This window comes from Alligator mississippiensis, chromosome 3 (assembly GCF_030867095.1).
Source record: "Alligator mississippiensis isolate rAllMis1 chromosome 3, rAllMis1, whole genome shotgun sequence".
Lineage (NCBI taxonomy): Eukaryota > Metazoa > Chordata > Crocodylia > Alligatoridae > Alligator > Alligator mississippiensis.
In genome coordinates, this window is record NC_081826.1 from 299485762 (window position 1) to 299502397 (window position 16636).

A 16636-nucleotide genomic window follows, 5' to 3' on the forward strand; every position below is an offset into this window, starting at 1 on the left:
TGTGAGTAAATTTGCTACTTGCAGTTGCAGGTAGAAAATTTGCTCACGCTTAGAGCTAATTATGGTGGAAGAAGCATCTGCATGTGTAGACAGTGACACTTACTGTGCAGTAATTGTCTCTAATCCTGAGTAAAGTGTCTTGTGCAGACGCACCCAGTGTTCTGGGAAGGCATAAGAGAGGCGACTAATTGTTCCAGCACTGAGTTTGCTTAGCACTAATTGAAAAGGGAGATCTCAAACTGTTCTCTGCGAGCAGTTTCAGCCGCTTCCTTCTACGGACAATCCTACTCCTTCCTTACCAGCCACACGAGCAAACTGCGGGGCATCGTTTCATGCTCAGGAGGGTCTTTGGAAGTGCAGAGCACTCTCTGGGAGCAGCGTGCTGCTATTAACGGGGAGGTAGGTGTCCCTGTCGCCCAGCTCTGTAACTTAGAGAGTCCTTGAGACTGTCACTGAGACATCTGTGTCCACGCCAGGATTTATCACTTGCTGGTGTTCAGGTCTGTGTTCTGGGTATCTGGCCTGTCAGCATCCTTCCTGCCTGATAACCTTGACTCCGCGCTGCCCCATCCATAGCCAGATCAGACACCGAGTTTATCATGTCATTTCTTCACATAGGAAAAAGAATAGGCAAAGGTGCTTTTTGTTCTCTGTAGTAATAAGGCCTGCAACATTCAAGTTCCTGCCTAGCATCATTGCAAGATGGCCATGGGAAGGGATGTGCGACCAGAATGGTCCCTTCTTTTGGACATGCTTTATATTGGGCTTCCATATTTAAATAGCTTTAAAAAATGTTAATTAATGTTTTATGAAATATAACAATTAACCAGAGGCCAACTGGCTGCTAGCCACCTGTGGCACTTTCCACTTGCATATAATGCACATACTGCCTGTAATGTGCTGATAACTATTAATAGTGTATTGACCCTTTAAAAAAGGAAACTTAACGTTAAATATAACCCCTTATTTAAGGGTTTTATGTTAATTGCTAATAGGGACAAGGATGGAAATGCAGTGAGAGGTCTAACCACTAGCCTACAGTCATGTTTCTTCGTGGACCAATGGATATATAGCTATTCCATGCTGAGTGCAAAAGGGTCAACAGCAAGGGTGGAAAGGACCAGGATCCTATTAAATAGCCAATACTCTGGTGGCTGGAGCAGTCAGCAGGAAGGTGGGAGATGCAGATTCAGGTCCCTTCAAGCCGTGGAGAGCATTGAACATTGAACCCCTGTTCATCCTGGGTGAGGGCTCTGACTATGGGGCTTTAGGTTACTCGCATCACCCCGTCCTCTGGCTATTTTGTGAGAAAGCTCCTGCGACAGCTGGAGGGTGTTCCTGGCTCTGCGTCTCCAGAGAAGACCTTTGCCCACCTGCAGCCCTGAGAAAGATGCTGAACTCTCCAAAAAGCATTTCCTCTTGCTCCACGTGCTGGCGTCTGGGATCTCTCACCCCCTGTGCTGTGCAGGGGGATCCTGGTGCCTAACCCGCTGCAGAGAAGTCGTGCAGGCAGCAAGGTGCCTGGAGCGAGGCAGCGTCGCATCACTTTGTAGCACCCAGGCCTGGTTGTGGCTCTAGCCTGCCTGCCCCCGCAGTGGTCCGTCAGCATCTGCTGCGATTCTCCCCAGACAGGAGTGTGGGGATTTGCCGTGGCTTCGGCTGCCCAGCAAACCTGTTGATTTGGAAGGTCCTGGACTTGTCCTGTCCTCTTCTCTGCCCCAACCCTGCCGTGCTGGCATGCTCACCCCTTCATGCACAGATGACCTCAGCTTCCACTTCTGCATCTCTGCCTCCACCCTCACCCCTCCTGCCCTGCAAAGGGATGATGGATCCCAGCAGCTGCTGCTGAAATCTGCCAGCCGGACAAGACATCTCACCCGCGATGCTCAGGCAGCAGCGACTCTGCAAGCCCCGGCATCTGGGTCCCTGCTGATGGATGGGCTCAGCTGCAGTGGGGAGCCTGTCAGAGCTGTCTCATGCCATGGCTGGCACTGGCGATGGGGCTGCTCTACTGGAGGATCACTGCTGCCTGCTGCTGAAGGACATCTGGAAGGGTTCAGAGATGCAAGAAACCCCAGTGGGCATCTGCAAATTGCCAGCTTGGGAGCCCAGCACATGCTCCGTCCCATGCCAGCCATAAGGAACATAGCTCTCATGGGAGAGATCAGGCCAGAGCCAGGCAGGCCAGCTGTAGAGCCTGCAGGCATGATGGCTTCGGTCTGCGGCCTGTCCCCATCTCCCCCATGCACCTGGGCTCTGAGCGGGATATCAGGGATCCCCTAGTAAACCAGGAGCAAGCTGCAGCCTGCCGGAGGCAAACAGTGCATCCTGACTTCTCTCTCCACATCCAGCACCTTTCTCCTTTCTACTCCTCCAAGAGACCTCACTTCTGCTGGCACCAGAGCTTTCCCCTTGGAAATCAGGCAGGCCCTTCCCAGGTCACTGCCGCAGTGATGATTCAGCTTCCTTTTCTTCCCTCCCTTGCTTTTTCCTCTTCTGCTAGTAAGGTCAGCATAGCAATCAATTCACCTTGCCATCGCTGCTCACCGCTGGGCTTTGCAAGGACGTCCAGTACTGCTACTTCCTGCCCTGCGTCATTCCTGTCTGGCTGGTACGGAGGATCAGCTGTGCAAATGGGACCGATCAGAAACCCGTTACCGGCTCGGTCCCTAAATGCGTGGCATTAACAGGCAGTCTGCAGTAGAGGGAAGTGTGGAGCAGCAGCTCGAGCCCTGCGGCACTGTGACTCGGAGTAAAGGACCCTGTGATGGAAATCCAGTGCGTTGTCACAAACATTTCCAGTTTGGAGATGCAAAAAAAAGAGCAAAAAAAGGTTCACTAGAGCCCTCTAGGCAGCAGCTGTGGTCCCAAGGAGGGGTTTATGGATCCGGTGTGTGGTTATTAGCCAGACCTATGCATGCTGTCACTACTGCCAGGACTCTGGAAACTTGTGGGTTTATTTTTTATCCTTTCCATTTCTTAGTTTTCTCCTGCTTGTCACATTGTGCGCGGGACAGGGGGAAGTGAAGGGGGAAGTCTCGTTCCCTCGGGAACCCCAATTCATCACGGTCTCGCGGTGTTGAAGAGTTCTGAAACTGCTGTGGCCGGACCGGGAGCGGGTGGGTATGATGGGACTCAGCTAGGGTTAAACAGAAAAGACAGAAAAATGTGTTTTGCCCGGCAGATTGAGAAGCTCAGCTGGCAGTGGATGCTTCTGGGCGCTAGCAGGCAAAGTTAGCAGCAGGAGAACAAGAGGCCTCCGAGTCCCTGGGTGACTCCCGCGCTTGGCTGGCCAACACGAGTCTCTATTGCCAGCGCTCGGCAGACCCACTTCCCTGCTTTGCCGGAGTCTGGAGCCCCTGAGCCTTTGCTGCTCTGCTCAGTCGACAGCTGTCCACATCTGTGCAGAGCTGCAAGCCAGCAATGCCAATCTTCCAGGCCTTTGGTTGCCCGTAATGAGTGCATCCTCTACCCCGTAGCGCCTTCCTCCATGCCAGTCTGGGACCCACCCGCGGTCTCCCCTAGCATGCCTCTTTTATACTTCTAGGGCTGGATGGAGCTGGAAATGCCCAGCTTCTTGCCTTTAAAGGGCAGCTGTCCTATTCTAATGTGGGGAAAGGGGGCTTCATCACAGACAGGGGCTGTCTTTTCCTCCTCTTAACAGTATCTAGCCACACAAGACCCCAAACCAGAATTGGGGCTCCTAGACCCTACAGCAAGACCGACAAATAACGAATTTCCCCTGCAGCCCCAAAGACCACACAAGGTGGATATAAGAAATTGCCCTTGCTTGGGGACCGAGTTTTTCCATTGCCGTCCTCTCCGGTTGGAGTCAAGGCCGTGCAGAGAGCAGAGAGGAAACATTTTGTTTTGCAAGATCTTATTAAAAATCCAGCCACTCATTTAGGTCACTTGGAAGCTGCTCCGATTGATATTGAACTCTGACTGCCGGTACGTTTAATGGAGCTCGCAGCAGCATAGCATTTCTATATTTAGGCACTTATGTCATTGAGAAGGACGTGATATATTTGGAGATACTTAAGGCATAGCTCAAGCTTGCAAGCTTACAGCTGAATTGCTTTTCCTACCGTCCGCAAGGTGTTTCTGGGAACTTTCCTCTCCCCAAGCCCGTTACCCTCCGCACTGCTACAACGCCTGTGCTTTGGTGTTTTGGGTCTGCTGCTTCAGGGAATAACTTGACATATTTAAAACCTGACAGGGGTGTTTGAGTCTTAAAAACACCTTTGTTTTCCTCCGAGTCCAGTTCAAGATTTGGTTGCTTGACAGAGAAAATGTCACCAGTGTCTCCTGGGGAGGTGTTTCAATGCAAAGAGTGCCGGGCTGGGACCGGGGACAGCTGGGTTCATTTCCCAGCTCAGATGCCCTGCTGGGACCAGTGGTGTGACCATTATGAAGTTATGTCTCTGTTGCGTGCATTCATTTCTCCTGCCTCCCTCCGTTGGTCCGGTATTTGGACCGCAGGGTCTTCATGGCAGAGGTTTTCTCTCTCCTGACAGGTGAACGCAGCAAGGGTCTGATCTCCTGCAGGATTGCCCTGGGCACGGTGCTTAGTCGTGCCCCTGGGGAAATAAGCCTCCTCCACATGCCCACGGGGAATGAAGCAGTGAGCGCACATCCAGGGGGTCCCCCATGCTGCCCATCACGAGCGCGCAGGAAGCTCAGGTTTGCAGCGCAGCGCTGGAGTGCACCAGGGTTTCCTCCCTGCCTCCTTTCCAGGGTCGAGGTGCAGAGCAGAGACCGGTGGGTGAAGCTATTTCTGCAGCGGTCTCTGCCACCTGCCCTTATTTAACACAGAGGCCACTCTCTGCTCTCATCCCAACCCCCATGCTTGGCTGAGCTGAGCCGGGCTGCAGCCAAACGAGGCTCACGGGAGCCTTGGCACATCCCCGTCGGGAGAGCTGCATTTGAACAACTCGCACCCAGGAGCCAGCAAACAACTGTAACTGGGACAAAGCGGAGAGACACGGGGAGCCTCCCCCCAGCTCGTAGCTTGGAGGGACTTGTTTTATAAGCAGGATTCAATTATGTGTTTGCTGCCCATAACAGCTTTCCCCAATTGTATTCCAGGGACCAGCATCCAGGACTGAATAGACTTGGAGGGGACATTTCAGCTCCGTTCGTAAATCAAATCTCGCTTTCCTCATTCCATTTGGGGAGCCAGAGAAAAACTAGAAAGTAATGAACAAAGCTTCCAGATGCAAGGTTCGGCTTCCAGGCCTCGTGGAAAATCAGCCTATTCATCCAGCGGAGACTGCCGTGGGAACCCTTTTGCCTGAACGCTTTGCCCCAGCAAAGCAGGAGCCGTCCAAGGAGCTGCGGCCTGTGATTGGGACGATAACCGTGGGGCTCCTGCTGTTCATTGCGCCGGTGGTGGCGTGGTGCTACTACACGGCGTCGCTCAGGAAGGCGGAGCAGCTGAAGACGGAGCTGATGGACTTGAGGAAGGACGGCTTCATCATCAAGAACCAGGACGGGGAGGTGGTCTTCAGACTGGCCTTCCAGTCGGGCGCCCTCGACCTGGAGTCCTGCTCCAAGGAAGGGGAGATCTTAACCTGCACCCGGTCGGACAAGGGGAAGCTGAACTTCTTCATCCAGACCGTCAAGCCCAAGGACACGGTGATGTGCTACCGCGTGCGCTGGGAGGAGTTCGTGGCCGACACGGTGGTGGAGCACACCATGTTCTGGGAGGACGCGCACTGGTACGGGGGCTGCGAGATGAGCGTGCAGCACTGGCCCATCCGGCTCCCGGGCTACCAGGAGCCCACGCCCTTCGTGACGAGCGACGTGTACTCCTTCCGGGACAGCTTCGGGGGCATCCTGGAGCGGTACTGGCTGTCCTCGAAGGCGGCCGCCATCAAGATCAACGACTCGGTGCCCTTCCACCTGGGGTTCAACGCCACCGAATGGTCCCTTTTCTTCCAGGCCCGCTACAAGGACTCCCCCTACAAGCCTCCCCTGGGGCAGCAGCCCTTCCCGGAGCTGAGCTACAGGGTGTGCGTCGGCTCGGACGTGACCTCCATTCACAAGTACATGGTGCGGAGGTATTTCAACAAGCCCTCCAAGATCCCGTCGGAAAACGCCTTCCGCTACCCGATCTGGTCCACCTGGGCCCTGTACAAAAACGACATCGACCAGGACAAGGTTCTTGATTTTGCAGGAAAGATCAAAGCGCACGGGTTCACATGCAGCCATATCGAAATCGATGACATGTACACGCAGGCTTACGGCGATTTCGACTTCGACCCGGGGAAGTTCCCTAACGTGACGGGCATGTTCCGAAAACTGAAGGAAGACGGAGTTAAAGTTACGCTCTGGATTCATCCCTTTGTACACAAAGAGTCCGCCAACTTTGGCGTGGGGATAGAGAGGCAGCTGTTCATCAAGGAGCCGACAGGGAGACTCCCCGCCATGGTGGAGTGGTGGAACGGCATCGGGGCCATCCTGGACTTCACCAACCCAGCGGCCAGGGAGTGGTTTCAGAGCCACCTGCGGCAGCTGCGCTCAAAGTACGGCATCTCCTCCTTTAAGTTCGATGCCGGAGAGACGAGCTACCTCCCCAAGCAGTTCAGCACCTTCCGGCCCTTGTCGGACCCCAGCATCTGGTCCCGCCGGTACACCGAAATGGCCATCCCCTTCTACGAGCTGGCCGAGGTTCGTGTCGGCTACCAGTCCCAGAACATATCGTGCTTCTTCCGCATCATCGACCGCGACTCGGTGTGGGGCTACGAGCTCGGCCTCAAGTCCCTCATCCCGACCGTGCTCACCATCGGCATGCTGGGGTATCCCTTCATTCTCCCGGACATGATCGGGGGGAATTTCCTCCCGAACAAGACAGGAGGAGCGGTTGAAATCCCCGACCGGGAGCTGTACATCCGCTGGCTGGAGCTGTCGGCCTTCATGCCCTCCATGCAGTTCTCCATCCCGCCCTGGCTCTACGACAAGGAGGTGATCGAGATTGCGCAGAGGTTCACGGAGCTGCACGAGTCCCTGGTCGCCCCTCTGCTGCTGGAGCTGGCCGGGGAGATCACGGACACGGGGGACCCCATCATCCGGCCCATCTGGTGGATTTCCCCGAGCGACGAATCCGCCCACAAAATCGACTCCCAGTTCCTCATCGGGGACACGCTCATGGTGGCCCCAGTGCTGGAGCTGGGGAAGCAAGAGCGCGACGTGTACCTCCCCGCCGGGAAGTGGCGCAGTTACAAAGGGGAGCTGTTTGAGAAGACCCCGGTCCTGCTGACGGACTACCCGGTCGACCTGGATGAAGTTGCTTATTTCCTCTGGGTGTCTTAACGGGCTCCCCTTCGGCTTCAAGCTTTGCAAAGGCTAATGAACTTTATAACCAAGGAAGCGTTTTATGTCCTGAGATCAATACCCCATGCTATGATATTATGGATAGCAATAACCATTGCACAGAGCAATTTCTCAATGGTAATAATCGGGGCACGCCGCAATCTTTTTATAAGCATTTTGACACTTAAAATGTCCCTTTCTAAAGCTTGAGCATCTCGGTCTTGGTATCGTGTATATGTACAGCATAAAGAAAGCACAGATTCTGCTCGCTATGCTCTCCTCAGACAGCAATGACTGACAGTGTTTTTCTTTAAAGGACATTGTGTGGGTTGGTCGGTGACTCCATCACCCTGCTGATTCAATTTTATTTTTTTGTAATATAAAGTGGCTTTGCTCTCGGTGCTGGCATTGCTTACAGCAGAATAATTTTTAAGCATGATTCATGTGATACTCCTGCAGAGACAGAGGCTCCTGCCACCAGCTCATGTGACAGGTTTGCAAAAGGTAGCAGAGCAGTGGCTGCAAACGCAATGATCTCAGCACGGGGAAGTTAAGGTTGACATCAGTCTCAAACATCTTGCTGAGGGAGATTACTGACTGATCTACCTACAGAAACCCAGCAAGCCTATCTCTGGTGCCAATTTGTATACCCATGTAATCCACGCCTGCATTTTATTGACTTCGAAGATTTAATCCCCAAACCAGTGGGATGGAAGGACGTGCTTGAATCTTGTGCAGACTCCGAGTTCACGGATTTCATTTCTTATATGACACAGGCACGATTTTGGGGACCACAATACCATTCCTCAGGCCTCTGAGACAAGCAGGCACAGCTGAGCTGAACAGCAAATTGGACAAAAACTTGTTAAGCAGGGTCATTATCATCTGTAAAGAGCAGGGGTTAGCAAGTATCAGGAAGATTATAAAGGACCGTGAAGTCATTATCTATGTTAAGTCCCTGGTGCTTCGAGTCCAATAAACTGGTCTGCTTGGGGGCAGATGCCAAAACAAGGAGCAATGGGCTCAAGCTGCAGCAAGGGAAGTTGAGGTTGGATATTAGGAAAAACTCGCTCAGGAGGAGGGTGGTGAAGCACTGGACCAGGCTCCCCAGAGAGGTGGGGGAGTCTCCATCCTTGGAGGTGTTGAAGCCCCGGGTAGACAAAGTGCCCGCATACATGCACGTGCATGCCCCAGCCCAGCAGGTCCATCCGTGGGGGAGGGAAGGGATGGGCGCTAGATCGAGGCCCCCGCGGTGAGGGGCAGTGCTGCACAGGCAGGAGCAGGGGTAAGTTGAGTGGGGCCCCGGCTGGGTGGGACTTACCTGCTGGGGAGGTGCGCCCCCAAATAGTTTTTTCTCGATCTTCTCCCCCCTTCTCTCCCCACAGACTTACCTGCTGGGCGGCAAGGGTAGATCTTGGGTTGCTTTTCCATGCCAAAGGTGATCTCCCACTTAAAAAGGTTGGAGACCGCTGGTGTATACGATCTGTATAGCCTGAGGGTTTTGCTGCAGGGACTGATTGTTGTGGCAGGTCTTGCACTTCTAGCTGAGCTAGGGATGGGTCCCATTCAGTGCCTGGTGTTCAGCAGGGAGTTTACTTCTGATGAGTTGGGCAAGGTTAAGGGGCTCTTGGAGGGTCACGAATTGCGGGGTGGGAGTGATTGTGGGTTTGGTGGATGTACGTGCCCTGTTCTTCATACCCTGGGCTGGAGCAGGACCAGAGCTGGGGTCCGAGCTGCGATGGGAAGGGAAAGCAGAGGCTGCGGCGCAGGGGCAGGTGGCAGAGAGAGCAGCGTCTGCAGCTCAACCTCCAGCCCCAAACCAGAGCCACAGTCACAGCCTCCCATCACACCTCTTGTAGTCGAATGCAAGACAGGCGGCTTTTTCCCCGTGTTGAATACTGGTGTGGGATCCTCTCCTAATTCTTCATAGTAGTTGGTGTCTGAGAGTTGTCTGGTAGCCTCACCGATGTAGTCTCCATGGCTGAGGATGACAATAGCTCCTCCATTGCCTGCTGGTTGGATTGCTACTTCATGGCTGGATATTAGGGACTGCATGGCTTTTTTCTCTGACAGATGGTCCAGAAAGGGAAGTGAGGTAAAGAGATAGAAAGGGTACCAGTTTTATAGGTATTTAGGCACCTAATAGAGGAAGGTGCCCAATGGTACGGTCAGATGTTTCGGGCTTTGTCTGAGGTGTGTCCCCTGGCAGGGATCCTGATCGTGACCTCAGGACCCAAACCAGACAAGAAGTTTGTCATCCCCACCCTTTTGTACAGGTGGGATACTTGGATGACATATCAGCAACACTTAAAAGCAACACTTTAAGCAACACTTAAAATTGTGATTGTCACCATCAGTGATTTCCTTGGAAATTGTGTTAATTAGAGGGACAAAAGAGCAAGCACTGGCTCCAGCAAACACCACCAGCATCAAAGCCAGGTTTATATGGCACCAGCTCCACTGGACGGGACATGTCCCAAGGATGCCTGCCCACCTGCTCCTGAAACACGTCCCATACTCCCAACTCACTGGTGGCCGCTGCTCTAGAGGTGGGCAAAAAAAGAGACCCAAAGACACCTTGCAGGCCAGTCTGAAGAAATGCAATGTTCATAGGAGTGCCTGGGACCCCGAGCACTGAAGTGTCCCCAGCGGTCCCATGGTGTACGATAAGGCATCCATCACTTTTAGGACCTCATCTTGCCTCATCTTGGCGGCAGATAGATGAGAGAAACCAAGGGCAAGAGCTGACCCGACATCGCCAAGACCCACTCCTTCCTCCTGGAGCTATTCATCACATCTCAGTCATGCAGATCTCGGATCGGCTCTGAACCTCAAGATACCGGCTCTTCTGGTCACCTCCACAACCGCTGTCACAACCAAATTAAGTAGTGCCCATGTCACAAACAAATAATAACCATTTAAAACAGTTTTTTCTGCACTAGGTTAACTAAGGATTAACAATAATGATAGTAACCCCTTTTTTCTGCGCATGTCAAAAAGAAATTTATTGCTGCGCCACTAACAGAGATAAAAACTTTTGCCTTCTTTGCTTTATATAAATCATTATAATTGGTCAAAGAAAACAAGGAGTAACCCTGTGAAAATAACTCCCTAGCAAAGACCGCTAGATAATTGGCGATTCTAATTAAATTTATGACGTGGCGAAAAACAATTGGCTATCATACAAACAAAACCCGCTTACATTTTTTGCAAAGTCGAAGACAACTCTGCCAAACCTTGGAGTAAATCTGACAAATTGATCAGTTGTCAGCGTCTTCCCGCCACGACCTCCCTGGCGTACCCTTGCCCCACATGCCCGATAAGCTGACCGCTGGCCCGTGTATATATATATCTGCAGAATGACTGAACGACGATCTCTAAGCTGTAACTAACTAAGTATCTCTGACCTCCGTCTTACACCACCTTGATGTAAATAAATCATCTTGCTTTGCAACTGATAAGCGTCCGCCTAATTAATTCCACTCCATGCACCACAAGTACACGCCTAACGGCCTTCTAAGGCCCTGGACCCTTATCTGCCCGGGTGGGAGTCAGGGAGAGCTGCTGGCCGGCTGCCCTGGGTCCCGACAACCGCCTCTTTGGACACCACAATGGAGAACATGGAAAGATCGAGGCCTTCCCAGTTTAGGTGATAGCAGGAGTTTGGGGACCCCCATTTTGGATGGGGATCCCCCAGCAATGGTTAAGCATCAGTGGGACACCTAAGCCTCTTTGCTTGTCAAGCGCTGAGCTTCTCTGGTCCTCAGCACCCCACTGTATGCTAGGACCCAAGGCAAAGTGTTGGGAGGATACATCCACTCAAGACTGTCCAATGCTTCCAGTGTGGAAAGCCTGGTAAGAAGCCAAGGGAGATTGAATCCCGCTTTGCACATGGGTTTCTCATTGTCTGGGGTAAGGACGCAACCCCCTCCATCTTCCCTCCACTGAGGGCACAAAGGATGAGCCCAGCTGGCAGATGAACATAGCAGGTAAAGCAATCCCTTGGCTTTAGGGAGAGATGAGACAGGGCCAAAATGGCTGGCTCATTAACATACATGCAACCGGTGGGTTGCGTGCGGGGTATGGTGACCCCGGCCCCAGTGAGCGGGCAGCCCCAGTGCAGGGGCGGTGGTGAGAGCAACCGGTGGGTTGCGTAGCTCCGGTGTAAGGGGGCGTTAGGGAGATCAGCCCCAAGAGAGGGGGCAGTGATGAGAGCCCCATTTAAGGGGGGAGGAGTGTGGCGGAGCACACGGTGCTCCTGCCACTTGCAACCAGCGGGTTGTGTAGCCCCGGTGCGAGGGGGCGGTACATCGAGCCCGGTAAGGCCAGCACAATGATAGGCCTCAAGGGGGCAGGGTCCTGCGGTAGCCGCCCGAAGGGGAGAGTCCCCTCGACTGGCCCATGCCGGGGCCAGGACCAGGATGGTCAAAAGGGCCAGGGGCCCACCGTGAGGGACGCCCAAGAGCCGGGGGCCTGGGGTCCCGACTGGCCTCGAGGTGGGCCAGGGCTGGTAGCCGAAGGACCCGGGGGAACCACACCCGAGAGGGGAACAAGGCTTCGGGAGGGGAGAGAGCAGGACGGTGAGCCCAGTTGGGAGGTCGGTAGTGCGTGGGGCCATAAGACCGGAGGCTCGAATATGGGGAGCCCCAGTGTGAGGGGGTGGTGATGAGAGGCCCCAGAGAGGGGGCGGTGATTTAAGGAGGGGAGGAGTGTGGCGGAGCACAGGGTGCTTCTGCCACTTTAAGGGCCTGGAGCTGGCAGCCTCCAGGTGCCTGATTAGGGCAGCCATTTTGGGGCCTATATAAACCAGGCAGTTTGGCTGCAGGAGGGCAGGCAGCAACATCGCCTGGCCTTAGGGCGGCTGTGTATGACCCGGAGGTAAGGGGGAGCTGCATGGGGATGGCAGGAGGCTCCTGGTCCTGGGCATGACCTGAACCTGCACCCTGCCGGGAGTGGGTGGTCTGGGGGGGCTCTCAGTGGCGCGGGAGCCCCCAGGAAATGCCAGGCCAGTGATCACCCCGGTGAAAGGCGGGTCGGGGCGCCTTAACCCCTAGCTCCCACCAGCACCGGGTGGGTGACCCCTGAGTTGGAGGAGGGCCGGGAGGGCCCGTGTGTGTGAGGGGCCCAGAGAGGGCGGACCCCGAGAGTGGCAGTGATGTGGGCGAGGTGCCGCGGTTGCTCCTAGGAGGAAGGGAGTAGTGGCACGGTGAGGCCCAGTGTTAGTGAGTGGCTAGAGAGACCCAGCCCGAAGGGGAGAGTCCCCTCGACTGGCCCATGCCGGGGCCAGGACCGGTGAGGGTCAAAAGGGCCGGGGGCCCACCGCGAGGGACGCCCAAGAGCCGGGGGCCTGGGGTCCCGACTGGCCTGGAGGTGGGCCAGGGCTGGTAGCCGAAGGTCCTGGGGGGACCACACCCGAGAGGGGAACAAGGCTTCGGGAGGGTGAGGTAGCCCAGATGACGGCGGAGCGGCCGCCTGAGTGGGGAAGACCATAGTGGGGTCTTGCATAGAAGATTCTGGGGCCCAGTGCGGGGGCCGGTGAGGAAGAACACCATGATGCCATCTGCGAGGCTTGGGCTGCGGTATTAGGGGAGGTCGGAGCCGCAGAGCGCCCCTGGGCATCGGGGCAGTCGAAGGGCAGCCTCCCGCTTAATTAACATCATAATTGAACTCATTATCATCAAAGGCGTGGCGGGCCAGATGAGCGGGCAGTTGCCCAGAGACAGGCGGGCGGGCCATGAAGAGCTCGGCCCTGAGGAGGCCCGCTGTCACGGTGACAGGCGGGCGGGCCACAGAGCTCGGCCCCGGGAGCCCCCCTGTCACAATACACTAATCGGAGCTTTCCACGAGGAGATGAGTTTCTGGAGCACAATACCGCAGTGCCTGAAGGGTAAGGGCGAGAGGGTGAGGATGGAGTACAGGTGTGCGGGCATCTCTGACATTTCCCAGGGTCAACCTGATGCCCCGGCTCGCCCATTCAGATGGTCCAGGATGGGCCAACTCATCGCACCCGGCCTGTATGTCCAGGGCCACATTAGCAAAGACCCCCTCCTGAATTGCCCGCTGCACGGGCAGGAGCAAGTCGCTGTTGCATTTGAGCTGAGGACCATCTCCCACACCCACACCAGGATCCTTTCTATTGCACTGCCCCACTGCTGCCCTGCTCAGCCCCCGCATTCAGCTCCTGTTTCCAGGCACCTTACTAGGTCTTGGTCTTTGCCCTCCAGAAAATCACGCCTTGTATCCGCTGCTGTGCTGCAGCCAGAGAGGAACAAGCCTCGAACCCCAAGCCTTGGATCAAAGGACCAGCTAGATACCCATTATTATTATTTATGCTACCATAATGCCTAGGAAACCAGGACTGAAGCACGCTAGGAGCTGGCTGAATGTGTGCTGGGGCTGGGGCCGGGAGCTGGCGCTAAAGGGAAAACAATTTTCTGGACACCAGTGACAGCGCAGTGCAAAGGCAGTGGCAGCATCACACACGTGACAGCGAGGGGCAAAATGCTCCCCCCGCAGCCTTTTATCTGGGGAGATGAAAGCAAAGCAGAGCTCAGCGCAGGGCTAAATATACCGCCTTTCCTTTTGATACCTGCCACAGGCTTCCGGCGAGCAGAGGAAAAGCGGCGTCTACCCGCGCTCTTTGATCAGAGGAACTCCCCTGAACGCCTTCAGCGCAGGCAGCTGCTGCTGGGAGCTGCACATCCGAGGAAAGGCGGCGCTAGCGATGCCCAGCAGCTTTGGAGGCGCTGCCTTTGGAGGAGTGCGGGCCCTTCAGTGCAAAGGTGATGCGGATGAAGCTGCCCCATGTTTTAATGCAGTCCATAAACCGTATTCAGGGTGCAGACTAGCCATGGGGCCGGTGCGTAGAGATTCGGCCTGGCACCTGGGCACAAATCCTGACCCATCCACAGACCTCCCGGGCGGCCTCAAGTCACTCTGTGCCTCCCCTTGCCCGTAGTCTGGGTGGTCTGTTTAGATCATGGGCTCATTTGGCGTGCGTTTGTACAGCACATAGTGTGGTAGGGTCCCTCGAGGCAGCTGCAGTGCTAATCCTGGATGCGCTGGACACAGGACTGAGGTCCTGCCAATTTGGGGTCATTAAAGAGCTTGTGACACACGTATATTAGCTGCAAACTCCAGCTCGGGCCCTGGGGCGGTTTCCACTCTGCTTTCTTGACCTCCCTCTGCGGTTTCAGCTGGGCAGAGCTTCAGTTTCCGTCCCACGTGGTGCGTGGCGTTGCTGTATCAGCTGCTCAGGTCCCGCTAAGAGGTGGCTGCAGCTTGGTGCTGAGTGAGCTGCATTCAGGCCTTTCTAAGTGACAGGCATGATGATAATTATGAGCAATGAACTCTCCATGCTGTGAAACATCTGGGGGATTTCTTTTCCTTTTTAATGACATCTTTTTTCTAGTGGAAGTCTTCATTGGAGGGCAGTGAAGCACTGGAGCAGGTTACCCAGAGGTGGTGGGGTCTCCGTATTTGGAAGTGTTTCAGACTCGGGTAGACCAAGCCTTGGGTGGGATGATGCAGTTGGGGTTGGTCCTGCTTGGAGCAGGGGTTGGACTAGACGTGACCTCCTGGGGTCCTTTCCAGCCCTCATTTTCTGTGATTTTTTTGCTACTAGATTTTGGCGAGTTCTCTTTGTTGTCCTGTTCTTATCCAAAAAGTTCACCCCATTGCGATTTTAGGGCAGGGGTATTTTTGCAGAGCCCTCCCGGGACCCTGCCTTGATCGGCAGAACATTAACTTTCTGCTTCGTGCTTGTTCATTGGCGCTGATCACTCATCTGAAAAATCACCTGGACTCGCTGGTAAAAACCATTCACGGTTCCTCTGCTCTGCCATTGGGGTTTTTAATTAGCAAGAAACACTCCCCATGGCCAAATACTTCAGGATACAAGATTCATGCCTCAGCAAAGCCATAAGGCCCAGCAGACGCGCCTGGCTCTAATTAAAACGCTGAGTGTAAAAGGTCATATTCTGCAGTGGGGCAAACAGAGCTACTCGGGGGTTAGACCAGTGTAAATAAGATAGGAGCCTAAGGCTTGAAAATTAACCTTCTGTTGCAGAGCATCGGGATCAAAGGGCGTCTCTCGAACGCAGCGTCTCCCCGTGTGATGGGGCGGGATGACTGACCTGCACCCGGCACTGTGGTCCCCTGCATGTACTGCTGGGTCTCTTAAAGGCACCGGCCCTATGCTGCCCACCCAGCACCTGTCTCCTAGCAAGGGAGACTGAGCTGAGCGGGTGCCTACAGCTGCTCTTGCTCTCCCACAGCCTTTCTTGCCCCGTCTAGTCTCTTCCCCCAGATCCCTCTGGTTGCTCAGTAGATCACTAGAAAGGGGTGCAGAGCTGGTTGGTTTTGGGGGGTGGAAGAAGCTGCACGTACCAGCTGTCCGCACCTTCCTGCGCTACACGCAGGGGCACAGACACTCCCTGCCCAAGCAAGCAGTAGGCTCATGAGGGTTGGCAAGCGCCCAAATCTCCCATGCCTTTAGCCCAAAGCTGCCAGGGGCTAGGTAGGTGCGCAGCCATCCCTGGTGCATCCTGCTCGTGCCCACTCCAAGGAAGCTGGCAAACCTGTCCCACCAGCACCTGCAGAGATTCATGTTTGGGGGCATGCATTCAGGCTCTCCTGCTCCCATGGCCCACCCTGCTGCCCCACACAGCGTGACTGCATGTACGTGGGACAGGAAAATGCCCAGGGAAGCCATGGACTCTCCATCACCGGAGGTGTTTAAGAGGTTGGGCAGCGATGATCTGGGTGCAGCAATGCCTGTGCTCTGCTATGGGGATGTCCCAGGTTTCTGGGCTGTGCTGGTGGCTGCATGGGGCTGGGAGGGAATTCACCTTGCCGCTTCATGCATCACAGAGATTTTTTAAGTCTTCCTCGAAGGCACTGGGTGCTGCTGCAGCCCAAACTGGGGATGGGGACTGGGCCAGTGCTCCTGCTGGACTCAAACCTGGAGGGTCCTGGCTAGAGGGTCTTGCCCCTCTGCTCAGGATCAGACTTACACTGCATTTGGGGTCAGGAAGGAATTTCCCCCCTGGTCAGACTGGTACAGACTGGTGGTGGTGGTGGTGGTGGTGGTCAGGGTAGGAGTTGCCTTCCTCTGCAGAGGGAGGCATGGCCTCTACCTGGGATTTCTCGTGCATATATTGACAACCTTTTGCAGCAGTAGGACAGTAGCTGCCGCGGTCCCCCTGCTTTCCCCGTGGCAGGGTTGGGTGTGATGTCTTGCATTGTGTCAGTAGTTTTAGTAAAGAGGTTGGCCAATGGGTTTGGTTGGGATGGTTTGGACAGGGCTGATCCTGCCTCACGC

At 54.9% G+C, this 16636-nt stretch overlaps 1 protein-coding gene across 1 annotated transcript; it reads left to right on the top strand.

Moving 5' to 3' along the window:
- Positions 1–4580: 4580 nt before the first annotated feature.
- Positions 4581–10775, top strand: MYORG (myogenesis regulating glycosidase (putative)). Its single transcript, XM_059725324.1, has one exon. It carries the CDS (start codon positions 5200–5202, stop codon positions 7312–7314), a length of 2115 nt encoding a protein of 704 aa, XP_059581307.1. The 5' UTR covers positions 4581–5199; the 3' UTR covers positions 7315–10775.
- Positions 10776–16636: the final 5861 nt, after the last annotated feature.